Source organism: Chionomys nivalis, chromosome 3 (genome assembly GCF_950005125.1).
Source record: "Chionomys nivalis chromosome 3, mChiNiv1.1, whole genome shotgun sequence".
NCBI classification, from domain to species: Eukaryota; Metazoa; Chordata; class Mammalia; order Rodentia; family Cricetidae; genus Chionomys; species Chionomys nivalis.
In genome coordinates, this window is record NC_080088.1 from 47,483,518 (window position 1) to 47,510,717 (window position 27,200).

Here is a 27,200-nt window from a genome sequence, read left to right on the forward strand (position 1 = left end):
CCGCCCCCGCGGCCCCGCTGTTGTCACGTGCCGGGGAGACTCGAGTCACGTGAGGCCCAGGTGGCGGCGCTGCTGTCGGGAGGGAGAGAAAAGAGGAAGGGGAAGCCGGAAGGGGTGGAAGTGGAGCCGGGAGGCAAAAGGCTGCTTCGGGGGCGGGGGGAAAAAAAAAAAAGGCCAGGGGGCTGCGCGCGCACCCGCCTCTCGCTCGGCCCGCTGCGCCTCTGCCTCCGCGGCCAGGTGACAGCTGGGCCCGGCCTCCGCGTGCCGCCGCCCCTCCCCCCCGGCCCTGCGGGTGCCGCCTGCGGGGCTCGATGCCAGTCGGCCACGTCCGGGGCAGTTTTTGAGTCCCCGGCCCGGATCGCGACTGTCCCTCCCTGCCCCATCGCTGCTCCAGCCACAGGATGCAGAATGTGATCAACACGGTGAAGGGAAAGGCTCTGGAAGTGGCCGAGTACCTGACGCCGGTCCTCAAGGTAAGTCGGGCGGCTCTGGCTTGCTCTGCACCATCCGCCCAAGTCCCGGTCCCCAGCGTGGGGCTGGTGTAGAAGGTGGAGGGACGGAACGCGCCGCCGTGTGCTGTCCCTCGCCCTGGGCTTCTGGGCCGGTCCCAAGGGTTGCTGGCTCCCCGGCTTGAACTTGAGCGACTGGGTACCTGCTGTCTCCATCGGTCATTCCTCTGTGCGTTGGGCTGCTATGGGAGGTGGTGTGGAGCAGAGATAGAACACTGAATTTTGACCTCCACAGTCTTAAACAGGTTTCTGGGTTAACCTTTGAAAAGATGACAGCTCTGTGGCCAACGGCATGCCTCCTTTTTCTTCCAAGTTTCATAGGGAGTTTTGATTATCCGGTGATCTAGATTTCCTACTTCTTTTGGTTTCAGAGGAACATAGTAAATTGTAACGTGTTAGTAACTCTGAGCGGAACTAGACGAAACTTCTGGTTTCCCAAGCTTTTAAAGTAGCCGCAACTCATTATTAGTCCTGGATTTGTGTGATCCTGTGACAGCAGTTCCATCGGGAAGTCTGCGTGTAGATTGGACACAGTAGAACCTTTTCGAGGGAGAGTTGTGACACGCTGTACTTCTAAATTTCCAGCGCTGCCATCAAAGTTTCCTTACAACTTCTGGGATCCATCTTTTTGTTGTAACTTGCTTTTGCCTTGTGAGAAACGAGCAGTAAAAGTTAATGAGTGGCAGATATTTGCTTAGTTTTTGCTTTCGTTCAGTATTTAGCTTTCTGTAAGAATTTTACTAATCTTGCTGGAGGCAAGAAATATGCAGACAGGCTGAGCAGGCTCTTCGATCTCTTTCCTTGACAAAGGGAACGCTTGGTCTTTATCTTACTGTTTCAATATTATTTTTCTAAGACACCTTTGAAAATGATAGCCCTTTGGATCAAGCGAGAAAAGGCCGCAACACTTGTAAATGAGAAGCTTTACTTTTGCTTTGTTTTGTGAAAGTCGTTTTAGTTAAGATCACTCATCTATTTAGAAATTGACTACAATTTCGACATGGAAATCAAATGCTTCTGTTGTATGTTATAATACGTTTCCAGACTGTTGTATTACCTGGTAAACAGTGTTTTAATTGTGTACCATTTATTCAGCTTTTAGTCTAAGGGAGAAAGATGGGCAAAACACTTCTCAATTAAATATAAAATGACTATTTTGTAGACCACTTGGATTTTGAATTTGTGATGTAGGACTGTTTTGAGGAATCATTTGTTCTCCTTACCAATCTGAAAGGAATGTTAGAAAATCAGTATGTATAGTATATATTTTTGTGTTTATTTTTTGAGACTGGGTCTCATTGTGTAGACTTAGCTGGTCTGGAAGTCACTATGTAGCCCAGGCTAACCTTCAATTTTTAGAGATCCCCCTGCCTCTGCCTCCCAAGTGCTGAGATAAAAGGCATTTGTCGCCATGCTCAAAGTCAATGTGTGGCAAATGTTTTTAGCATAAATGAAAGCAGAATTAATGGCCCTCTTCTTGTCACTCCTGGTTTGCAGAGACAGTCCTTCTAGATAGATTCCTTCTAGGTGAGGGAACAGAAAGAGGTGATGGCCCTTTCTTAGGAAGTAGAAGTTTGAGAAGGCATGCTTTGTTTAGATGGTATCTATGTAGTAAAGCCAGAATCCTTAGAGTGATCTTGAAGGTTCTCTCTGGCCAGTAGAAGTCCAGTCTTCATCTCATGAGTACTTTGGCCGTAGCCAATCTCACCACCTCCTCAGCACTCTAGCAAGAAGACCCTCAGCCAACAGCCTTACAGTTTGGTTCTTTGTCTGTCCTTTATTCCTTTATTTATTTATAATATATATTGTACTTATTCCTTGGGAATTTCATATATGTTTACAGTAAATTTTGATATTATCTGTCCCTCATTTCCTCTTCCAATTCCTCTCAGATCACTCCCAGCATAACTCTACCAACTTACGTTTTTATTTTTAACTATCTGAGCAGTACTGCTGCCTATACAGTTGGAGCACGGACAGCCTTCCAGGGGCCACACCTTGAACAGGACTTATCTTCCCTAGCAGGCATCAACTGTCAGCGGCTGGGGACTGCTTAGAAAGTATCTTTTGCAGTTACAAGGCTGCTGCACTCAGAGTGGCTGTGATTACTTGTGCGTGATCAAGCCAATCAAAATCCCAGTGGGTTCTGGAGGTGTTCACTAAGTTGAGCCCCCAACTGAGGAGTTATTTTAATACCACCTTTCCCCTACATAACTTATTTTTTCTTTATAGTGTGAAGATGAAATTGATCTGTTTTTCAGGCATGCAGCCCATTGTTTCCAATAGTACTGGCATATAGTGATAAATAATTTGTTGAATAAATAATATTCACAAATGGATCTTTTTATTTTTGTAGACTACCACAAAATCTTATAAGTTAAAGTGTAGGATAAAAATTAGTCAATAGCTTCTTGCTTTAGAGGAGAAGATACTGTTTTAAAATTTTAGTGAAGCTGGACATGGCGGTAGTGATGCATTGGCTACAAGTCCAGTGAGGCAGGAGGATTTTGAGTTACATACCAGCCTGGCCTGCATAACAAAACTTAGTCCAGAAGAAGAAAAAATAAAAAGAGAGAAAAAACTTATGGTGGAGATGAGAATAATGGAAAATATTAAATGATTACTATTGTAGATTTCTAATATTACTCAGTTTAAATAAAAACATGACTGTGTTAATGTGCTGCAGAATGACTTGTTCACTGTGTAGGGTCACTGTAATCTAAATATTTGTACGCTTTTTAACCCTCATGTTTTATTGTAGTACTGATAAATTATACGGCAAGTAATTTCTTTTTCTTTTTTTTTTTTTTTTTTTTTTTTTTGGTTTTCAAGACAGGGTTTCTCTGTGGCTTTGGAGCCTGTCCTGGAACTAGCTCTTGTAGACCAGGCTGACCTCGAACTCACAGGGATCCGCCTGCCTCTGCCTCCCAAGTGCGGCAAGTAATTTCATGTCACTTCTCTACATGATACCTATATATCTTTGTAATCAAGGACCAGTGCTATTTTACATAGCACATTTAGGTTTCAGTGTTTTGTTTGTTTCATAGCGTACTCTCCATTGTCTAGGAGGGGCAGCTTTTTGCCGTCATGACTTTTTTTTTAACTGAATGTGAAGATGGTCTAATATTTTTATTATTTTTGTTCTCTTTAGGAATCAAAATTTAAGGAGACAGGTGTACTCACCCCAGAAGAGGTGAGCATTGAAGACACCCTGAAGCCTTTGTCTTTAGATTCTATTATACTAGTGCCTTTTCCTCGTTCTTAGAAAACATCCTGAATTTTTTGAGGAAAATTATGTTTAGGTAACTATAGTAATTAGGTTAAGAGAATTTCTACTTTCCTGAGCAGATAAGGTATAATATCTTTTCATTTTGCTACTTCTTATAGTTCTGTGTAGTTGAATTCTGGAAATGCAGGTCGTGAAGGGGAATGGAAATTACTGTTGTATTCACTAATTTGTACCGCTGTGTGAGGATGTGCCCTGGAATTGGCTGCCTTGGCTCTGTTTGGAACCAAATGTATATTTTATGACATTGTGTTGGAAACCTGGATAGTGCTTTTTCTCCTGACATTCAGCTCAACTTTTGCAGAGTAGACACTGATTTTATTTTACCATGTTTTCCCTTTGCTAAATTAATTGTGTTGAAGGCTACATAATGGGGAAACTATGGGGGTTTTACCTGCTCACTATACTTTTCAAACTTTTTTGCATAGAATAATGTTTTGAGGAATCATTTTATTTGTTCACCAGATCTATATTATGATTTGTCATTCGCTTAGGTTGTTTATCCCTAGAGAAACCTATTCCAGAGAGTTCGGCTTTATGAATAGTTACAGTTGCACTACCCTTGCTTCTTACAAAAAGGCAGCAGATTTATTTACACTTGATCTTCAACATTTACTAAAAACATTATTCATTAGCAATAGAATCATATTCTTTGTTTTGATAAAAGCATGATAAAATAAATTGTGTTATATGATGAGGCTCTGGGTGTGGCTATAAATTTAAAGGCTTCAAATGAGAGAATTAATTGATCTTTCAGTTTTCAGTTATGGCGACACTCTCTTTAGTCCACTTCATTCTGAGACCTAAGAATAAGAATGGCTTGATGCACTCATTCTGATTTGTTTGTTTGTAAAACTGTCTTTATTCTTAATAAAAACACGGGACGGTGTGGAAAGAGCCTAGGGAACCCGCTTTCTAGAACCATTTCTCTAATTTCTCTAAATTTAGACAAATCAGTTAGCTGTTTACCTCTAGGCCTCATACTTACCCATCTGTGAAATGAGGGATTTGGGTTAGACATTCTTGAAAGGACTTATTTGCCTTAGATGTCTTCAGTGTAATATGTTGAATGCCAATTCAAAGTCCATTTTGTTCTTATGGCTCTCATTAATTTCCTTCCCAAGCAGGCATTTTCTAGCCAGGGCTTTTGAATTATCTGAAGTCAGGAGCAGAGATAAGCATATGCTATATTTGCACGCTTTGACTTTATCTTCGCTATGTGAAAATAACTCATTGTTGGATGCATTTCTATAGAATTAAGCTACTTTCAAACAAAAATTCATCCTAACATGAATAACTTAATAACCTCATGAAGTAAGAGTTTACTTTAAAAGAATCTAAGGCAAAACTAGCTTAATTTGATACAAAGCATGTAATTTTAGGCTCAGATAGAACATAATTAGAGGATTGAGGTAAATGAGCCCAAAGGAGACAATAGGAAGGTATGATTTGCTCGGGATAAATACTGCATACCGAATTGAGTTGTTAATTTGTTTCTTCTAATTTCTGGGCTCTTATTCATCAGTTTCTAGCTGTCTTTTTGTTTTCATTGAGAAATGTGGAAGTATTTATGTTTCAAAAGAGGGCAGCCCAAATCTATTGCTGTATCCTTTGGGGAAAAACAAATGCTAGTGTAACTAACTTAAATAGTGTTACATGAATTGAAGGTCAGTTTAGGAATAATACTGTTTGCTAAAATGCAAATATTGATTACATCTTGTTGGACACAGTATTAATCTGTATTATGTATTGAAAAATATCGCAGGAGAATATTTACTATTAGAAAGATGTAAACAATTGATAATTTGAAATTTAACTCTAACATGTTATTTATTTTGCTTGACTCTTTGAAGCAAGTAATGATGGCTATTGCTAATTAGGACAGACATTCACATGTGCTAATTATTGGTGCAGTTCTGTGGGTTTCTTTTTTGAGTTTTATTTTGTAATGTTTGGTTATTTTAAAATAATTACTACCATGAGACCATTAGATAAAATTAATATCTTATGACTTGAAGGCAATATAATTAAAGCATCTCCATTTTCAATAATTTCTTTGGCTTGCATTTTCTTAACTTGTTACTTTGGTGACAATAAATTAATTCCTGGCAACCACAGAACTTAAAAGTAATACTTGCTTGTGTTCAAATGCCCAGATGCTCAAAACTGAAGGTAGAAAGAAGCTATTGTTTTTATTTTGGCTTCTATTATTAATTAACCAGTTTAAATAATTTAAAAAGTATTAAATGAAAGAAGAAAAAAGTTTGTGTTGGGAATAAAGTTGCCATATCTTAACGCTGGTGAGATATCATCTTAGAGCAGACTAGTTTTAGAATGCTTATTGGTTGGATTTCACTCTCAAATGAAAGTAGACTTGTGGATATATATATAATATATATATACTTCTTCAAAAGATATTGAGAAATCCTTATTTCGTACTGTGTAAAGATCCATAAAAGATTCAAAGTTATCAGTTAGAGCTGTTGTGACATAGCAAAGGGAAAGATGTAGACAACCTTGCAGTTACACTGTAGTTCTGCTGAGCAGACTCTTGTTTTCTGTTTTTAAAAGGAAGATTTGTACCCTTCAGTGAGGTTTCTTTATTTTTATGAGAACTGACGATTCTTCACATACTAAATTCCTTTTCCCCGGATGTGATTTTTGTTTGTGAAGAAAAGCTAAAGCTTATAATAACGTTCAGCCTGCTCAGAAAGCTCAAGGAATCCATTAGCTATTTTCCCTTTTTCTCCTCATCTCCTTCTATACCTCTCTCTCGAGACTTTTTGGACAGGTCTCATGTATCCTAGGCTTATCTGGAATTCACCTGGTAGCTGAAGACGGCCTTGAACTCTTTTCTCCTTCTCCTTCCACCTCAGAAGTGGTGGCTCAGGTGCTGGGGACCAGCCAGAACCCAAGCCTGATTTTGTAGATGTTTCATAGTTAGTGGAGAACTTAAACTTCCCCCCATTGTTTGTTACTATAATTGTTTTTTCTCCTTAATTCTTTTAAGAGTGTAATAAAACTTTCAGTATTGGTCTAGTGCTGGGCATATAGCTCAGCCACAGAATGCTTGGTTTGCATGCCCCAGGTTTGATCCCACAGAACCACAAAAACTAAAAGTTTCTTAAAAAATAATAGAGAACTGAAGAGACGCTTCACTTATTAAGTTCACTCGTTAATGCAGAAAACCCGAGTTCCATTTCCAGCAACCACATAGTGGCTTACAACTATCTCTAACTTCAGTTACAGGGACTCTCATGCCTTTTTCTGACCTTTGTAGATACCAGGAATGCATGTAGTACAAAGACTTACATCCAGGTGAAATACTTGTAAAACAATGCTAAAAAAAATTAAGTAATTATATGAGGAAGCAGAAACTTCCACTGTGATTTAATGAAATAGATTGACATTATAGACCTATATCTATTTACTTATTTAAACATCTTCTTTGCGTTTTCAGTCTTTAACAAGACTATTTATTGAACTGCAAGATGTATTTTGAACTTCATTGCCTTACCTGTAGTGATTTCGTATCATCTTTGAAATATGGTTTGATTATGAAAATTAAAGAGAACAGTGTTTGCTGAGTGTGGTGACACAACACTGGGGGCAGAGGTAGATGATAGGCCAGCCTGGTCTACAGAGTGAGTTCCAGAATAGCCAGGGCTACACAGAGAACCATGTCTTGAGAAACAAAACAAAAAGATAATGTTCTTCTTTCTTCCAAAGTTAACTTGAGTTTTTATAGACCCTAAAACTTTAAGTTTCCTAATTGGAAATAAATTGATAAAAACAGGTTTTGTTAAAATTTGCATTTTAATTGATTAAGTATCAGAGTTTCCCAGGGTGATCAGTTTGATATTTTGCCATCTTGTACTCAGTGATGTTCATGTTTCTTTTCTGCTTTTTCCATATTCCTTGCAAACTCTGAATAGTTTGTGGCAGCTGGAGATCACTTAGTCCACCACTGTCCGACGTGGCAATGGTACGTAATGTTGTGTAAAGATTGGTCATCTGTTTTACTTTGCATGTTAGCACAAAGCATGGGCATGCTCAAATCCATTTACTCTCTGCTCGTGTTTCCTTTGTTCTTCTACGTCTGATCTTGTGGGTGTTCTAAAAAAATATGTTTAAGAGTTTAATCCTGTGAAGAACTTTTGAACATTTTAATGACATATGGAGATACTTTCTGGAGTTTATGTTCTTTAAGCTATAATACCTAAACTTTACTGTCACAGGTGAATGTTATTTGCCCTCTTTAGAAGTCAGCTAACACCAAAGGCTTGTATTGCCGCTCAATAGGCCCATAATGAATTATAGTTAATTTTTTTCATTGACATTACTTTGAAATATTAAAGTAATTTAATGCAAATATGCTTTAGAATAAATGCAGTTTTATTACTTTTAAGTACTAATGGATGGGGAGAGGGTTCTAAAATGTTATTTCAATACTGGCTGAACTGTTTTGTTTAGGCATGGTTATCTGTAACTAATCAACTATCTTCTTGCATATGCTTTAATATGTTATATCTTTTTGTTAAAGATGTTTTTCAATTATAGTTCTAATTATTGGATTCTAGAATGACAATGTTGTAGTTGCTACCAGTTTCCTTTTTGGCTAAAGAATGTAATTACCTGGTCTTTGGACTTCCCACAGGGCAGGGAACCCTGATTGTTCTTAGGGCTGATGAGGGAGGGGGATTTGATTGGGGGAGGGAAATGGGAGGTGGTGGTGGGGAGGAGGCAGAAATCTTTAATAAATAAATAAATAAATAAATAAATAAAAGAATGTAATTACCTAAAATAATTTTTAAACTAAAGGTAAAAAATTATTTGTGACCTGTTTTAGTTCCTTTTGTCATTGGCTTTTATCAATTTCTGTGTGTCTTACAGGGCATTAATTCTTATGTAACAAGAAATGCCAGATTATCAGCTTCATTTAATTATGTGTGTATGTGTGTGTATTTCTGCTCTAAATTTTAAAAATCAAGTTCTTGTCATAGATGCTTTCTGATTCAATGTGTCCATGTGTGTGTTCTAAATGTTTTTGCTACAGTTAGTGTCTGGTGTATATTTATACACATACACATATCCTCTATTTTTCAAGTCAAATAAGTAAAGAAATAAGCTAACACTTATTTGATTAGAGGAATTTTCTTAGACTTTACTATGATAGATCCACATTTCCTTATTGAGAGTTTTTCATGATGGCTTAAGTTATCCACATAGTTTGGATGCCGTATGTGTAAAGCACAGTGCAGAGCAGTATTTATAGGTAATACCTTTTAACATGTATTAGTAGTTAAGATTGCTATGTTTATAGATTTATAAAATCTATAAACACGTAACTGTGTGTTTGAGCATAGCATGCCAGAGCAAGCGTGTGAAGGTCAGGAACAAGGTACGGGAGTCAGTTCTCTCCTTCTACTCCCTGGGTGCTAGAGATTGAACTCAGATGCTCAGCCTTAGTGGCAAGTGCCTGTAGCTGCTAAACTATCACGTCAGCTTTATTTTTATGGATTATGATTGTTATACTGAGAACTCAGTCACACCTCATGCTAGTGCCCATACATTTGTTTGAATTGCTAGGGCCAAGGAATAATAACTTAATGCTAGAAGCAAATATTTCCATGCCAATATATTTGTATACAAGTGCCATCATGATCTTATTTTAACTTCTTCCCTCAGAACTTCAGGCATTGATGTTGAGTCTGATAGTTGAACTTATTGGAAGAAGAATATAGGCTGTCAAATGATATTCCTCGCTTTATCTCATTCTCAAATTTGTAGAGTTTAAATTAAAAAAGATTGAAAAGGCAGCAGAATTTCAAGTTTATGTGTTGATACTTGTGAAGACACCATATGCCTGCCTGTCCTGGTCAGGTCTAGTAGATGGTGCACAGAAGACTGAATAAATTGTTAGCGAGAGATGTCACAGTAGCTCAGAATTGCAAGCAGTTGGTTTCAAGTCAGAGGAGGAGGAGATGAAGAAAGGTCCCGGAGTCACTTGACTTGATCCTAGCTCCTCCAGCCTGTTTTCCTGACTGTGAGCACTCTGACCCCTTTAAACTTCACTTTCTTACCTATAGAGTGGGAATAATATTCCCTGCCTCTTAGTGTTAGAAGAATTTACTGATAATTAATAGCTTATTTTAGAGCTGAAAGTCCTGTAATTACACGCTGCAACTGGATTTTTGTTGTTGTTGTTGTTTGCTTTTAAGTATTAGTATTCTCAGTATTACCATCTTTGGTTCAAACATTTTTTTATCTTTTAGTCTCATCTTTAAACACTGGTAGGAGGAGGGCTTTAAGTTTTTAGAGTATAGTCATTGTACAGAGCGATAGGGTTCGTGTAGAGGTTGCCTTCATAAACCACCTTACCCTCTTCAACCCCTCTCGCCTTCTAGGGGACAAGTGATCTTGTTAATTGTCTACTTTGTATGTAGTATTATTCAGCCTTTTCCATTCCTAGCCCTAATGTCAAAATGAGCAGTACTTCGATATTAACAGTCTGAGAGGTTATATATATGATGGACTAGATTATGGAAGAGCTGCATTTTCTTTTTGTTTAGAGGCAAGTGCAATAGTTTCCTAGTTCTATTATTCTACCATTTTCCCTAATATTAAATACAAATCCCCTCTGTCTGCATCTCCTAATATATTTCACTCATGCTGGCATATGTTTTCTATGCCCTTGCTTAATGGCAAACTTCCTTAACAAGTCCTAAAACAATTTCCACAGAAATGCAGATTTTGTAGTCTTGAGATTTACATGTGATATCTTGTTATATATTTGACTTTAAAATATTTTGTGTTTCGGTGCTTTTCACTGTTTTTAAAGGGCTACAGGGGAAGAATTGAAAGTGAAGGCATATCTACCAACAGGGAAACAATTTTTGGTAACCAAAAATGGTAAGAATTATATCATTTTATACATTAGTAAAGTTTGCACAGTATATTGAAACAACAAAATCCCACTCACAGTTACTGATCCTAATTTGTGGCTAAAGTTATGCTTGAAGTTTCTCACAAATGGAAACATGAAAATGTCGTGGAGCCTTGGTTTCTACCCCAGGATACTTTTCAGTTGATTTTTATCCCCTTTTCTTTAGTTCTTTGTACAGAAAAGTTCTAATTATCAAAATATGGAGAAGAGGCTCCCTGGAAAACACTTAGATTCCTCTTAGGGTCTTGTTTTTGTTGTTGTCTTTTGAATCAGGGTGTCTCTGTATAACACCTCTGGATGTCCCAGAGCTTTCTCTGCAGACCAGGCTGGTCTCAAACTCACAGAGATCCACCTGCCTCTGCCTTCTTAGTGCTGGGATTAAAGACATGCACCACCACCACCCAACACCCCTTAGTTTTTTTTAAGTTGGTTTCATAATCAAAATATATTTAGTTGTTTGATTTTAATCTTTGTGTATTTTTATAGAAATGAAATTGATCCCACCTTTGACATAGAAAAGTTCAAAATTAAAGATTTTTATCATTCATTGTGCCATTCAAAATACCCACAGGCATAAAAAAAAATCCTAAGATAGATGTCATCTTATTTATGAAGTTAATTTTTAAAACATTAGAAGACTGTAATAGTCTTAAAATAATCATGTAACAATACATTGGCTTCTGTTCTCATTTATCCTGTGCTGGGAAGGAAGATAGTATGTAGTAAGTAGCAGTTTTTATAGGTATTGTGCCTATGAGCATTGCCTGCATATAGAGTGCACATATGGGTGGAAGAAAGCTAGCTAGCTGGGCTGCATAGTAAGTGCAAGGTGAACCTGAGCTATATAAGGAGGCCATGTTTTCAGTTGTTTCAAAACAAAAACGCCAAGTATTTCGCATACAGCTCTGTGGGAGAGGGCTTGCTCAGCTCAGAGCCCTGGGTTTGATAAGACAGTATGACAAAGCAAACGAACAAAAATCCCAGCAGTTATTTCTTTTTTATGTTTATTTTTAAGATTGATAATTCATATCCTCGTTGTTTAATCAGGAAATTAATAGCAGTGTCTTGAGCATCATGTTTAATAGATTTATGAAATGATTGTACTTGTTAATTGAAAATTTTGGCACCTGTGCTATATTAGGAAATAAAAATTTACAGTTCATTGAATTTTAATCTATTTATCTTTTGTAAATAGCTAGAACTTAAATGTGAATTATGAAATTCATATTGATAGTTACTTTAACCTTGTATTTCAAGGTCACCTCTACCACCTCTCAGTATGTCAGGTGGTGCTTGCATATTTTGAGATCAGAACTGTTAGTGTGAAATATTCAGTAGCTGGAACCAACCACTGTCACCTGGCTTCAGCCAGCTGTTCCCCACAGTGATCATGGTAAAAGAAGACAGAGATGCTTAAACCAGAGAACCTTTTACTTGACTTCTGATTAATGGGGTCAGACAGATTAATGTGTCTGTGGGCTGAGTGTAATCTTAAGGTATCAGTCTCATGGGAAGGTTCACTTAATATCTTGGTAGTATTTTTTAAATGACAGAAGCTATCTCTTTCTGACAGACTTATTATTAGTGGTTATATACCTATTTGGCTTTTTCTTTTTTTTAATAGTTCCATGCTACAAACGGTGTAAACAGATGGAGTATTCAGATGAATTGGAGGCTATCATAGAAGAGGATGATGGCGATGGGGGATGGGTAGACACATATCACAACACAGGTGAGAGGTGTACAGAATGACATGTAGTTAATATAAATTATTTTAAAGTTTTTAAAATAATTTTTATAATAGGTTTGATTTAAAAATTTAAAAAGTGCATATAAGGTACAGTTTTATCCCCAAAGACTTCACCCTGAAAAAGTAGTATCTGCTACTTAATTGCAGTTTGAAATATTTATTTTTTCCATTATTGCTACGTAGAAGAGAAAATATGTCCAATAAAAAGCACTGGCTGTGCATACAAGTTTGCCCAGAATCTATTGTTTAAAGCCTAGAGGACGTGGTAGGTTCAGCATCATCTTAAACCAGTTAGCCCCGCCCCCTGCCTTCTGTCAGAGAATTTTCAATGCTCTTTATTAATTTTCTCATGGCTGGAAGATATAGGTAGCTCATTGATAGTAACTTGACTGTTGACTGACTAGAATGATTACTTATATTTTGGTTTCCTCTGGAAAGATATTTTGTTTTCTGGTTGTATTTTATTTCAGAAGCTCTATCCTAAACTTAAAGAATTTACTTATAGGATCATAATACACAAAGCTAAGTAGGTATTAGTACCCTTGGGTTGGCAAAAGTCTGCAAAAGTTTGATAGCTAAAAACGTTTACTTAAGGATACAGAACAAGTAACATCATCCATATTTTCCTATATGGAAAATAACAAAAGTATTGTTATTATAATATCTTTTGGTTCATTTAATGCATAAATTCTAATCTTCATTAGAGCTACTTGTAGAATTATAACTTTAAGCTGTATCTCAGGATAAGGCAGTGCTCCCAACTGAGGCCAGTTTCCCTTGTTTTGCCTCATTGAGGTTTCATTGTTGCTGTTTTCTATTATTGGCCCCTGTAGTGGGGAACTGCGGGCTGTGTTCCTGCCGCCCCAGCTCCTGGTCGCCTGGCTAGCTTATGCCTCGAAATAACAACACACAAACTGTATTATTTTAAACACTGCTTGGCCCATTATATCTAGCCTCTTCTTGGCTAACTCTCGCACCTGTTCTAGCCCATTTCTAATAATGTGTGTAGCACCCCAAGGTGCGCTTACTGGGAAGATTCTAGCCTACGTTGATCCTGGGTCGGAGCTTCATCGCATCTGCCCCAGAGAGGAGAGGAAATGGCGTCTGAGCTCACTTCCTCTTCCTCCTAGCATTCTGTTCTGTTTACTCCACCCACCTAAAGGCTGGCCAATCAAATGGGCCAAGGCAGTTTCTTTATTAGCCAATGACCTTCCTCCATCAGGCTCCTGTATTCATCAGTTATTTAGAGGGACAGAAGCAATAGAGGGTGTATAATGACATTGCTTTAAGGATAAGTATGACAAGAGACAGTGGAGCTCTCTGGCATTTAGAGGAAAGCCACGGGATATAGGAATGGGTTTATTTACACTTTTGGCTAGATTGGAGAGACTGTCTCCTTACCATCTCTTTAGTGATGTTATAATTTTATAGAAAAGATAAAACAAAATTCAAGAAATATCAAGTAGATTTAGCTATGATATAAATTGTCAGGCCTGAGCTAACTCTTTCTCTATAGCCAGGTTCTTTCACAAGATAGAATCTCTTGGGATAATTTTAATTCTCTAGTGTTTGTTCTTCCAGAACCACTGGTACACTATAATATAAGTAGATTTCTTTTAAGGAATTGGCTTATATGACAAATGAATTTTGTAAGGTATGCTCCAGCAGCCTGGATAACCAAGGAAGGGTTGATGTTGAGGCAGTCTGTAGGCCTTTATTTCCTCCTTTCTCTTTTAGTTGATTGGATACAGTCCACCTACTTTTTGAAGGATTATCTGCTTTATGTAAAACTGGTTTCAATATTTATTCATAGTCTCTTTTTACAAAGTACCTCTACTACAGCCTCTGAACTAGTTTTTGACCAGACATCTGGCTATTACAATACTAACCACTGGATACCTGGCTATTACAACATGTTGGCAGAATAAAACATCACAATGCTAGAGTGTAACCTTGTTCAGAATTACTTGAACCTTCTTTTTTTGTGTGCCGTACTTTTAAGAATATTTTTAAATGATCTTTTTGACAACCCCATACTCATGTGTAGCGTGTCTCGCTATATCCACTCCACACCTCAACTCCCTCCCGACATGTTTCCTTCTCATCTTCATGTCATTTTTAAAAAGTCACATGTCCTTGTTATTTTTATTTATATGTGTATTTGTGTCTTATCTGCATGTATGGCTGTACCATGTGCATGAAATGGAGTGTCTGTGGGAGGCCAGAAAATAAGGTATTGGATTCCCTAGAGCAAGAGTTTCAAACAGTCATTACCATGTGGGTACTGGGAACAGAACCAGGGTCCTCTGGAAGAACAACTAGTGCTCTTAACCTCTAAGCCACCTTTTTGCCCCCCCCCCTTTTTTTCTGAATTGAATTAGTGTAGGTCACGTATGCATGGATGTGGAACCATCCACTAGAGCTTGGGGAGCCCACCAGTGGCACCTCCCTCCAAAACAAACAAACAATGGCCTGACCTTATTCTACCTCCCTAAGCAGTCATCAACTACCAGTACTCACCTGGGGTGGAACCTCATGAGCACCTCTCCCATCCTTGCTGTAAGATTAACTGGCATAATCTTACGTAGGTCTGATATAGATAACTACAGACTCCGTGAGTTCATGAGTGCATTGTCCATATCCTGTCCAGAGTTCAGCATCTGTCAGCATTCCTTCTTGTCCACCAGATTTTCTTTTCTTTTTCCCACTTCCTTGATGTTCCCTTATCCCTGGGGGTGTTAATAAAGACATCCTGTTCAGGGCTGGGCACTTAACTAGTAACATAGTCTTAGCACTTTGACCATCATGAATCTCTGCATGACTGTTTCCCACTGCAGAGAGAAGCTGGTGCCTTGGGTTGGGTTTAATGTTATACTACTACATTAAGGTATTTTGGCAGATAGATGAGGTTAGTTTTGATATTCTGGGTTTAGCAAATACTCTTGTATTATTGGTTTGATTGGCTGACATTTGAGTTTTATTGCCTTGATTGACCATCTATTGTAGGATGATAGCCAAACTTTTATGAAATAAAAACTTGTAGTACTGGTCTCTGGAGCATGCCATCTTCCATTTTTGAAGGTGAACTTGTTATCCTTTGGTTTAGGAATGCTAAAGGCGGCATACCAGGTTTAGATTAAGAAAATATTCTGTACTTATTAGGAGCTAAATGCATTTTGAATGTAGGATTTATTGGTCTGTAGTAACTGTAGGTACTCTAATTTTACTGAACTTACCATCTGGTTAAACTGTCCATTTGAGTAGGTGCTTGGGACTACAATAGTATGCAGGGTGGTGGTGTGGGGTTGCTGCTTACCTACATTGTGTCCTCCTATGACAAGGGAGTTCTGAGGAGGTGCCCAGTGAATAGAGTGAGAATAAGTAACCAAGGTCTCTTTGAATAGACTTTTATCCCAGCTTCCTCCTAACTGCTGTGAACCTTAAGCAGCTCATTTAACCTGTCTGTCAACTTCATTTCTTCATAGGGAGGAATTTTTACTCTGCTTTATAGGTGGATTTTGTAAGAATTAATAAGATGTGGAAATAAGTTAGTAAACTAAAAAGATCCATAAGAGTGTGATGTGGTCTTATTACATTCAGATATCCAAGATATTTGAAGCAAATAGATAATAAGTAAATCCTGATTTTGGTGAAGGTCTAATTAAAATGTAAATATAAATCATATAATCTTTTTATCTTGGTGTGTGTTGTGATAAACTTTCAAATGAACAACCACAAATGGGTTATTGAATAGGGCAAGTTATGGTAATATAAGTAAACTATCAAATCAGAATTCTTTTAGCTTTTTTTTTTAGGTGTTTTTGAGGTACCTTTGGGATTACTTATAAAAATTTATTTGTAAAGATTCTGTTAATATATGCCTACTTCAGAGTTTTGAGAATTTAAGTAAAATATTTTATGTTGTTTTATTAAAGTAAATGGGATGTTTGCAACTTTGTTATTTTGTTTCTGTTGAATTCTAAACAGGCATTACAGGAGTTAATGAAGCAGTTAAGGAGATTACCCTGGAAAGCAAGGTATTGCTTCAACATTTCTAAAGTCAGTGACCTAGTTTTTCCTATATGTAACTTTTTTAAAATTATATTTATTTATTTTGAGTGTGTGTGTGCATGTGTCTGTGTGTGTCACAGCAAGCATGTGGAAATATGTTGGATAACTTGGGGTGTTTGGTTCTCTCCTTCCATCATGTGAGCCCCAGGGATGAAATTCAGGCCATCAGGCTCATAGTAGCTATTACAAATTCAATAAACTACTTGTTTAAGTACACGGAATAGTAGCTGGTTAAGTGGAGCATTTGTGAGCGGTACCTTTGCTGATTCACAGGAGTTAATTTTATATTAGTATTACATTTTGTTGTTTAAGCAATTTTATTATTCTGATTTTTAATTACTGGTAGTAACTTCTTAAATTTTGTTTTTAGGGGTTATATGTGTCCTTTACTATCAACCAAAATGGTGACATTTTGAATAATGTCATTTTATCATTTAAGTTTGGGCGAAAATAGATGTAAGTGTAGTGGGTCAAGATTTTATGCTAGTCTGTTTTCATTCACTTTTGCTCTTTTCTCGGAATGCCTGCATCTGTCTTCATATTTTTATATAACAAATTGAAAAAATATGCAATGCTTCATTAACTTCGGTTTTATCCTTACGTAGTGATTGTATAAATTTTCTTTGTGTTGTTATAGTTTTAATACGTGTGTTACTGTGTTGAACATACCTTTTCCCAGTTTTTGAATAATCAACTCTCTCAGAGGTAGAATATTTGGATGGAGCAACCATGTCCCAGTGTTTTTAGCAACCATTCCATACAGAAGTAACTAAGGCATTTTTTAAAATGTGTGTTTTGGTCATTTTATTTTTTGGGAGTTGTTAACTGGATTTAAAGGATAGAAAGTAAAATATGCTTTGTTATTTTCATTTATTTTGAAGTAATGGTTCATTGGCCTGGAAATTTATCCTTTTGAATTTCTAGCTTTTGGCAAGTCTGACTGAGAACAAATTTCAGAAGTGATTTTGTTGCTTCAGAATATTTTTATTTTTGCTATTATTGTGTCTACTTCAAATTTATAATGGCAGATAGGAATGTAATGTGGCTGGCATTTTTGTTTATTTTGTACTGGGAATTGAAGATGGAATCTTTGCCTTCCAAGTACCAGGCAAGTGCTCTGCCACTGAGTGACCCCTTTCTTGACTCTGTGTTGACAGGTATCACTGTGTCACCCATGTTGGCCTACAGCTTTCTGTGTAGCCCAGAGAAACTTTGAACTTGAATTCTGCGGACTGTAGCTTCCCAAGTAGCTGTTTTAAGCCAGTAGACCTGCCTAAAGAACTTTTTTTTTTTTTAACAAGTACAGTAATGGTTATCTTGGTGCTTAACTTTCTTGTTCTAAAGGACGAAGCAGTGTACTAATTTTTTTTACTAGGTATATGCTTTCTGTAATTTATAACTATTTAGAACTTTTCTCTTTCTTATTTTTGTAATATAGTCCTTAGAATATTCTTCATTTGAACCCGTGTTGATTGTTCGTATCTATTCTGTTGTGTCAATGTCAGACACACTGATTCACTATATAATTACCTGAGTACTGACAGTCTTCTCTGGTTTACATTTGATTTTATTTATCTAGTGCTAATTAAGCCTAAGTAGCCTCTCATTAGCATTATTCTTTCTTAGACAATATTAATACATTGAATGAAAATAATGTTACAGTTGTGATGGCTGATAACTTTTGATTAACTCAGCTAAAATATTGTTAGTAAATTAGAATATAATAATGGTTTATACTTCATTTTAACTTTAAGTGTAGTTTTTCCTTAAATTGTAAACAGGCAGGTTAATATAACGTAGAAGTAGTTTTATAATGCTGATGAACTAGATACCCATAAATGTACTGTTTGGGGCCTGTGAGATGACTCAGTAGGTAAAGATGCTTACCGGGAGGTCTAATGACCTGAATTCAATCCTCAAAACTCATATGGTGGGAGGAGAGAACCGACTCCTAAAATTTGTCCTCTACCTTCCATACCCATGTGCACACACAAATGTCTAAAAATGTATGTACTATTGTAGTGAGTTCAGTTGGCAATGACTTAAGTGGTTACCTAAGGTAACTTTACTGCTTATTATAATGGCCTCTGCTACTTCTCAATCATAGCACTTAGCATGTTACTTCCAGTGAATTATTTATGGGTTGGCCATTGTCACTGGTAAGTGAATTTCTTGGGGGCATAAACTACCTGATTAGATGATACATAATTTTACATTGCTTACTTACTATTGTGCTCAGTGTTCAGTGTACATGTTTCTGAAGATGACCACAATTTCGCTGGAGGTCCTATAAAATGGTATTTTCTAGTAATGTCATGGCCTACTTAGTTACACTTTGATCCTACATTGGTGAAATCACCTAACAGTGCATTTCTTAGAATGTGTTCTTGTCACTAAGTGATCCACAGTTGTAAAACTATTCACAGAAAAGCATACATAGTCAGACAGAGGGAGGAGACAGTCTATTTTCTTCACTTTTCTATCTCCAGTGCTAAGACCAAGACTGTGTATGTAACATGTTTTCCATTAATGTTTGTGAAGGAAATAAATGAATATTGCTAATAACAACTTTATGTTAAATGTATTTAATGTTTGAAGTAATGAATATATACTTGAATAATTTAAATATACTTCAAATTAAATATAATTTCAAAGGATAGTGTAAAACTCCAAGACTGCTCAGCGCTATGCGATGAGGAAGAAGAGGAAGATGAAGGGGAAGCTGCAGACATGGAAGGTACCAATATTTTACAATTGCTTCTATTCCATTAGATTGTTGATTCTGGAATAGTTATAATTCACATGGATTAAGAATTCTCTTCTGGCCGGGCAGTGGTGGCACACGCCTTTAATCCCAGCACTCGGGAGGCAGAGGCAGAGGCAGGTGGATCTCTGTGAGTTCGAGGCCAGCCTGGTCTACAAGAGCTAGTTCCAGAACAGGAACCAAAAGCTACGGAGAAACCCTGTCTCGAAAATCAAAAAAAAAAAAAAAAATTCTCTTCTGTCCGCAAATTTCACGATGTCATTATTTTTTAATATGTCATTATATTTTTCTGCTGTTTAGTATTCTATTGTGTAAATGTACCACATTTTCCTTATCCATTCTTCGGTCGAGGGGCATTAAGGTTGTTTCCAGGTTCTGGCTATGACAACCAATGCTGCTATGTACATAGTTAAGCACATGTCCTTGTGGTACGATTGAGCATCCTTTGGGTATATACCCAAAAGTGATGTTGCTGGATCTTGAGAAAGGTTGTTTAAAAACATCATATTGAGTAAGATAACCCCGATCCAGAAAGACAAATATCAAATGTACTCACTCATAAATGGCTTTTAGACATAAAGCAAAGAAAAACCAGCCTACAGTTCACAGTCACAGAGAACCTAAACAATAATGAGGACTCTAAGAGAGACATACATGGATCTAATCTACATGGGAAGTAGAAAAAGACAAGATATCCTGAGTAAATTGGGAGCATGTGGACCATGGGAAAGGGTAGAAAAGGAGGGGAGAAGAAGAGACGGGAGCAGAGAAAAATATATAGCTCAATAAAAACAATAAAAAAGAATAAAAAGGAAATGGATAATATGGTATCTAAAAGCCATTAAAAATTATGTAATTTAAATAAAAAAGAGTTTTATTCTGTTGGTTTATCATTTAAGAGCCTAGTGAATATTTTTCTTTATTTAAATTTTATCAGATCAGGGTAAAACTTAGATCTTAGGTTCTTCTATTTTACTCAGAACATGATTTTGAGAACATTATTTCTACTGACTCTTAGTCATAAATCTAATTCTGGAGGATGCAGTAGATAATTGTCTTAGCATGGTTTAAAACACCTGGGCTCAAGAAATTTTTCTGACCTTAGTCTTCTAAGAATTAGGACTGCAGTCCTGTGTTTTTAAACTTGGAAAGATACTGTTTTTCTTGTTTTTAAAGCAGAATCTCCTTATGTAGTTCAGGCTGGCCTAAGATTCATGATCCTACTGCCTCAGCCTTGTGAGTGCTGGGATTGCAGGTGTGTATCATGCCCAGGTGAATCTTAATGGGCATTTTGAAGCAATGTAGAATCCTCTTTTGTTTTTTTGATTGTGAAATAACTTCCAGGTTACCAGATAAGTATCATCATCTGTAAAACAACTCCCACATCTAATATTCAGGAAACACTACCAAAGGGAGTGGAAAGATTGTAAGAGCCAAAGGATTGGGGAGTTCGCTGTGAGATTGTGTCTTCTAGTAATGTCAGAAGCTGTATCCATTAGTCTCACTAACACAACTGTCCAATACGAGCTGAACAAGGACAACGTTAGACATGCTAAAGTGGATGGGGAGAGATCATGAGATCCCTGCACAAAGCTATAGAGACAAGTAAGGAATGCTGATAGTAGGAAAAATAGTCTTTTCCTGGGAAGAGCATTCCAATCAGTTATCCAATACCAAATAGCCTTGAAGACATACTTTATAAGTAACATTATACAGACTAAGGAGTGTGTGTGTGTGTGTGTGTAACAACAGATAATGAGAAAAGATGCCATGAATTTAAAAGAACAAGGAGCGGGTATTTTGGTTAATTGTTCTTACAAAGGATCAAACCGACAATTCTAACAAAACAGTATATTAGTTCCTTTCTCATCACCTTGATGCTTGGCAGAAGCAAGGGAGGAAAGACCTGTTTTGGTTCAGTTTTAAGAGCTTTCAATTCATCATTGCAGAAAGACAGTGAAGTTGACCCTGTTATTGATGTGAATAGATGTGATAAATAGATGTTCACACAGGAGCAGAGGGTCTATAAAGTACTTTAAGTGAGCCGGTGAAAGTCCATGATTTGGTAAGAATAGAAAATTTTATCCTGAGGTTCTAAGTTCTTTAGTGAGACCAAATCTGTCTATTAAATTTCAAGGAGAAAAACAACTCGTGCTACTTTGCTAATAATATGTCAACCTGAAAAGATTAAGTCTTGAAACATTAAGTTTAACTGAGTTAACATTTTTCTTCCTTTTCCTTTTTCATATAAGAATATGAAGAGAGTGGATTGTTGGAAACAGATGAGGTTTGTAAATTTTTAAGATGACTTTTATGAATAAACTTGGAGTTAGTGTTTTTAATATTGATAAGTCTTTCAAAATAATTTAGTGGCTCTAAATTTTTCCCACTGTTGTGTAACAGGCTACCCTGGACACAAGGAAAGTAGTGGAAGCTTGTAAAGCCAAAGCTGATGCTGGAGGGGAAGATGCTATTCTGCAAACGAGAACTTATGACCTGTACATCACTTATGACAAATATTACCAGACACCACGGCTGTGGTTGTTCGGCTATGATGAGGTAAAAATAGAAAGAAATTTAAAGTAGATGTTTAAAATGGTGGATTTACTCCAATTTCCTTATTAGATCCATGAATATATATCGTCTTTCAAATTTTTGAAGTCATTTGTTCTACAGTTTTTTGACAATGAACTTGATTTACATTTAGAATAACTATTGAGTGTGACAGTACTAAGTATTGAATACAAATAATGTGTTGCGTACTGACTCCTGACCTTTGCTCTAAGCTTATCCCATTAAAGGGTGAGAAGTTGAACTCTGTAGAGTTCCTCATGTTTTGTCAGGATTTTACATCTGTGGAATATGGAAACATTTACAAAATTTATTGTGTTATATAGTATTTCCCTTACACTTTTTATTTTGCTAATATTGAATTAAAGAATAATTGAAATAAGGCCAATTCATTTGTCATTTTATGACTGTCAAAAGGAAAAAAAAAAAGAAATGGACCTAAGGGATAAATTCTTACAATTTTAAAATGTTTTGACATCTGTAAACTTCCCTGTTTGTGGCATCTTTGTAGCATTAAGTGATGACTCCTATTACAGAGCCTGAATGTTCAGAATCCTTTCTCCAACATTCTGCTCATTCTAAATCTGAAATTGTAAATTATAAGTGATGTGAGGTAATAAACAGGTGAAGGCTAAAAACTTAAGTAGTGGTTTCAGAGCATTTTTTATGCTTTCAGCAACGGCAGCCTTTAACAGTTGAGCACATGTATGAAGACATCAGTCAAGATCATGTGAAGAAAACAGTGACCATTGAAAACCATCCTCATCTTCCACCACCTCCTATGTGTTCAGTTCACCCGTGCAGGTCTGGGTGTATATCTGTGTATGGGGGAAGAGAGAATGTGTGTTGTCTGCATGTGTAAACTTCACGAGTCTTTTATTTGGGGATTTTTAAACATCAGTAACAGAAAATTTTACTTTATAAGCAAAATCTCTTTTATCTTTAGAAATGTTCTCCTTGTACTTAGTGTAGAATCCAAGAGGAAGGAAGATGAACATTACTAACTTATTTTAAATATTGTATTCAGAACTTAATTTTAATTTTTTTTGTTCAGTTATAGATCTGTTGATCTGTCTCCTTTTAGTCAGTAGCTCGGGCAGTTGTGCCGTGGACTCAACGCTCATCTTTCAGACATGATATACATGTTGTGAGTGCGTCTTTTCACCATGTGGTCTGTAAGGCTAACTTGGTGCTTCTCTGGGTGGCCTCCTCATCTCCTCTTGTTGGTTATCAGGAAGAGATGAGTCTTCACTTAGGAGGTCTTTTCTTTAGCATTCCCAAGTCAGGTGAGCTTTGTGCCTTAGCAATTTTTATCTGTCAGTGTGTTTTCATAAGGCCAAGTAAAGTGAAACTGACCGAGGTGCATGATTGGTTTTGAATTTCCCTTGCTAAAAAGCAACATGCTTGTTTCTTTGGATTAATAATTTTTAACAAGTAATAGTCATGATTCACTGAAAAATACCCATGAGAATGCTGATAATCCATTGAAAAATTAGATTATAACTTTTGAGAAAAAAAATGCGTTTAGACAAACATGGTGGTCTACACTTGTAATTCCAGCACTCTGATTTGGGAGGCTGGGGCAGAAGGATTGCAAATTCTAGCCCAATACCAAAGCCAGAAACTGTTGATGATGTCCACTTATTTAACACAAACTTTTTGTTGACCCTTTTACTTCATGGAAGGCCTGCTTTACTTTTCCAGCTTATTTATATCAAGAATTATAATATTTCTGTAAAAAGTAATTCATTAGGATTCATTGTTGTTGTTCTTTGTTTTTCTTGTGTTTCTCCATTTATATCCCCATGCACAGGACTTGGGTTAATTGTATTAGGTAGATAGACTCTGCCTTTCCTTTCTGTGTAGTGAGAACACAGCCTATCATAAGCACCAGGTGGCCTACTTTTAACTTTAAATTATCTAAAGGTTTTCATTTCTAAGGGTCAATCTGTTTGTTCTTTTCACAGTTTGATGTTTTAATAGGTGCTAATTGAATGCCCATCTGTGGCATAAGTTTTACTCTGTTGAGAAGAGATAAGTACTTAATAACTGCATTAAACATTCTAGTAAAACATAATTATGATAAAGGAGGATGGAATAAAAATTAAAAATCTGAGATCCTAACAAGAAATGGGGACATTTTTAGGCTTTTCCAGGGGCTGCCTTGGACTGTGCTAGTCCATATATTCTTGTTTTCTAAGAAACCTTTTTCTGTGGGTGAAGGGTTGTTTGTAAGAGCTTAAATAGTATTATATAAATTAGGAAAGTTTGAAAAGCTGTTTGCTTTGTATATTGATTTTTTTAGTTTCAAATCAAATTAACAGGACAAAATCTTCATATAAATTCAAAATTTTCTCATTAAGTAGAATCAGATAATGCCCATTAATACAAAGGAAAGATATAAACTTGGTGCTGGTTCCTAGCTTTTATTGAACCTTTCAGTTACAATTTTTTTGCCTAAGCTAAATAAATATTTAAACATTTAAGAGGCTGGTGAGATTTAAGAGGCCTAGTGTGGGTAAAAGCTCTTGCTACACAAGCCTGAATCCTGTTAGGGAAGGAGATCTTCCTGGAAATCTTCCTATGACCTCTCATGCACACTGGCATGCACATACTCGTATTCAACCTCACACAAGCCTACACAGCAGTAATAACAAACATTTACACTCACAAGACTCTCTTGGCTTTTTCTTTTGTTGATTTGCATACCCTGATATTTATGTTTCCAGAGCAAACAACTGTAGCTTCACATTTACCATCTGGCAGGGTTTGCCCTGTGGTTTTTCTGCCTCCATTATCAGAAAGTTGACTGATGCTGTTGTGTTTATTGTGATTATAACTTTTAGAAATGGCTATCCACTCCAGTGAGAGAGTCTTTATGTTTATGCCTCAGCAATGTAGAAAGAGTATTTTATAATACAATTATTTTATATTAAAAATTAAACCATGAGCAATTACCATAGGATTTTTGGGGGTTTGTTTATAAATAAAATCTATTTTGATAGAGTTGATCCATGCTAATAAGATTTGTTGTTTGATTTCAGGCATGCGGAAGTGATGAAGAAAATTATTGAGACAGTTGCAGAAGGTGGGGGAGAGCTTGGCGTTCATATGTATCCTTACCTGTATATAGGATTGGTGGCAAATAGCTTTTACAGATTTTTTTTTTTTTTTTTTTTTTTTTGAGATAGGGTATCTGTAGCTTTGGAGCCTGTCCTAGAACTTGCTCTGTAGATGAGAGTGGCCTCAAACTTATGGAGATCCGCCTGCCTCTGTCTCCTGAGTGCTAGGATTAAAGGTGTGCACTACCACCATCCGGTGGCTCCTAAGGATTTTTGTTTCTTCATTTTGGAAATTTAGTGTAACTTTCATGATAGAACCTATAATTTGTTTTTCATATTATGAAAAGTAGTTCACACTCAGTGACTAGACCCTACACTTGCAGGCCAATTCAGTCTGCCTTGTTAAAGATGTAATGTTTAACACAAATGTGTACTCCCATCAGGTGGTTAAGGTTAATACACAAATGTGTGTTCCCATCAGGTGACGGTAAGGTTAAGGTTATGTCAACCTGTGGCCTCCCTAAAGCAAAGAATTCAAATTAGACAGGTTAATTAAAAGTACAACTTAGAAAATTTTCTCTTGTGGAAAAGCATCTTATTCTGGCTTTCCTACTCAGTTCTCCAGGGTAGGTAGGAGGAGTAAATTAGTATTAATGTCTAAGCACCTTGTCATATCCTGAGATGTTTGTTTGTGTCCATATCGGACTCATCAGAGCACTCACAGTCAATGATTAACATGCCAAATGGCCTGAATTGATTTGGACATAAGTGTGTATTGAATTGTATGATTTATACCATTCAGTGAGAAACGGGTTACTCATGTATTAAAGCTATGATGACCTCTGTATTATTAATAAAACATGTCCATAGAGGAACTTTGGGTTGATTTGATACTGCAAGAAACACCAAGAGCTTTTAGTTCAACAAGATTTATTTCTGGATTCTTGCTGTACATTAACTTTCACATTCATCTCTTTGTTGGAGGCTAGGTAGCAGCTAAGAATACTCTAGGTGATTCATAATAGAGTAGTTTTGTTTCCTATTGAAAATTAAGTAAACTCAGTGTTTCTAGGTTCAATAGAAGAAAAAAGTCAGCATTTTATGAAACGAAAATAGTACAATATCACTCATTATGTGGTTGTTAAATGTGTGACCTAGCTTCAGAGTCCCTTATGAAGTGTTTGCCTCTACTTTATTTTTCATTTGCTACAGTGTTTGTACACTTGTTTCATTTTAAGTTCGCATAAATTCTAGAAAATTTACAAGCAATAAAAGTGCAAGGTAAGTGAATGAGTTTTATAAACACGAGTTTTAAACACAGACATTGTCCTTATAAATATTGAAGCCAGTTGACATGTGTGAACTTCTTATTAAGAAATTTCAAATTCAGATGTTGGAGTAGATGATTTAGCAGTCAGTTGTAGAACCCCTGATAATGTAGATAGACATTTTCATGACTAGGTATCCTTAATAGGTGTAATAGAAGATTTTATATTTTTCACATAAATTAATAAAATAATTACTATGGATTTAGAACAGCACTATCCACAAATTTTATTTTCCTTAGCTAAAGACCTTCAGGTATCTTCTAATTTTTTTGAAATTTGTACAAGCTGTCATTCCAACAATAGAATATGACTACACGAGACACTTCACGATGTAGTGAAGAGGACATAGGGTGTGTCCTAATTACTGCTTCTGATTTTTAAAGAATTAATACATAGATGTGACCATTGACCATATTTACCAATAGGTATAATTTCTCTAATAAAGGGACTTATATGTTTATGCATTAAATAAAAACTGTTCCACTACCAGCCTTATTTGTTTAATAAAAATGAGTGTGAAGAAGTATTGTTTTTATTTTCTATCAAAAGGTTGTAATAGGATTTCCCATCAGAACGATTGCAGAGTCAGAATGGTATTGAACATCTAATGGTGTCAGAACTTGTTCTAGGAAGTACTCCAAACCAGGCTGTGTGTTCTTCCCTTTCCATTCGTACTCCTTTCCTTTTCCCCATGTCTGCTCTGTAGTTCATGTTTTTGAAGTCCTAATTGTATGCCAAGAAGCATGCTCAGAACTGTTACTTGTTTCCTGATTAACTGATTTCACCCGGATCACTTTTTGTTGTTGTTGTTTTTGTTTTTCAAGACAGGATTTCTCTGTGACTTTTGGAGCTTGTCCTGGAATTAGTTCTTGTAGACTAAGCTGGCCTTGAACTCACGGAGATACGCCTGTCT

General features: G+C 36.6%; 1 protein-coding gene across 1 annotated transcript; it reads left to right on the top strand.

Moving 5' to 3' along the window:
- Window positions 1-101: 101 nt before the first annotated feature.
- Window positions 102-26,817, top strand: Atg3 (autophagy related 3). The gene is made up of 12 exons (XM_057764183.1): window positions 102-473; window positions 3,661-3,702; window positions 7,731-7,780; window positions 10,637-10,707; window positions 12,366-12,473; window positions 16,479-16,528; window positions 19,218-19,299; window positions 21,579-21,613; window positions 21,730-21,885; window positions 22,574-22,701; window positions 24,942-25,010; window positions 26,541-26,817. The coding sequence occupies exons 1-12, from the start codon at window positions 402-404 to the stop codon at window positions 26,620-26,622; spliced, it is 945 nt and encodes a 314-aa protein (XP_057620166.1). The 5' UTR covers window positions 102-401; the 3' UTR covers window positions 26,623-26,817.
- Window positions 26,818-27,200: the final 383 nt, after the last annotated feature.

Coding starts and splice junctions, on each gene's coding strand:
- Atg3 (XM_057764183.1), top strand. CDS start 402: ATGCAGAATGTGATCAACACGGTGAAGGGAAAGGCTCTGGAAGTGGCC. Junction 10,708..12,365: donor ATTTTTGGTAACCAAAAATG/GTAAGAATTATA, acceptor TTTTTTTAATAG/TTCCATGCTACAAACGGTGT. Junction 21,614..21,729: donor GATTGTTGGAAACAGATGAG/GTTTGTAAATTT, acceptor GTTGTGTAACAG/GCTACCCTGGACACAAGGAA.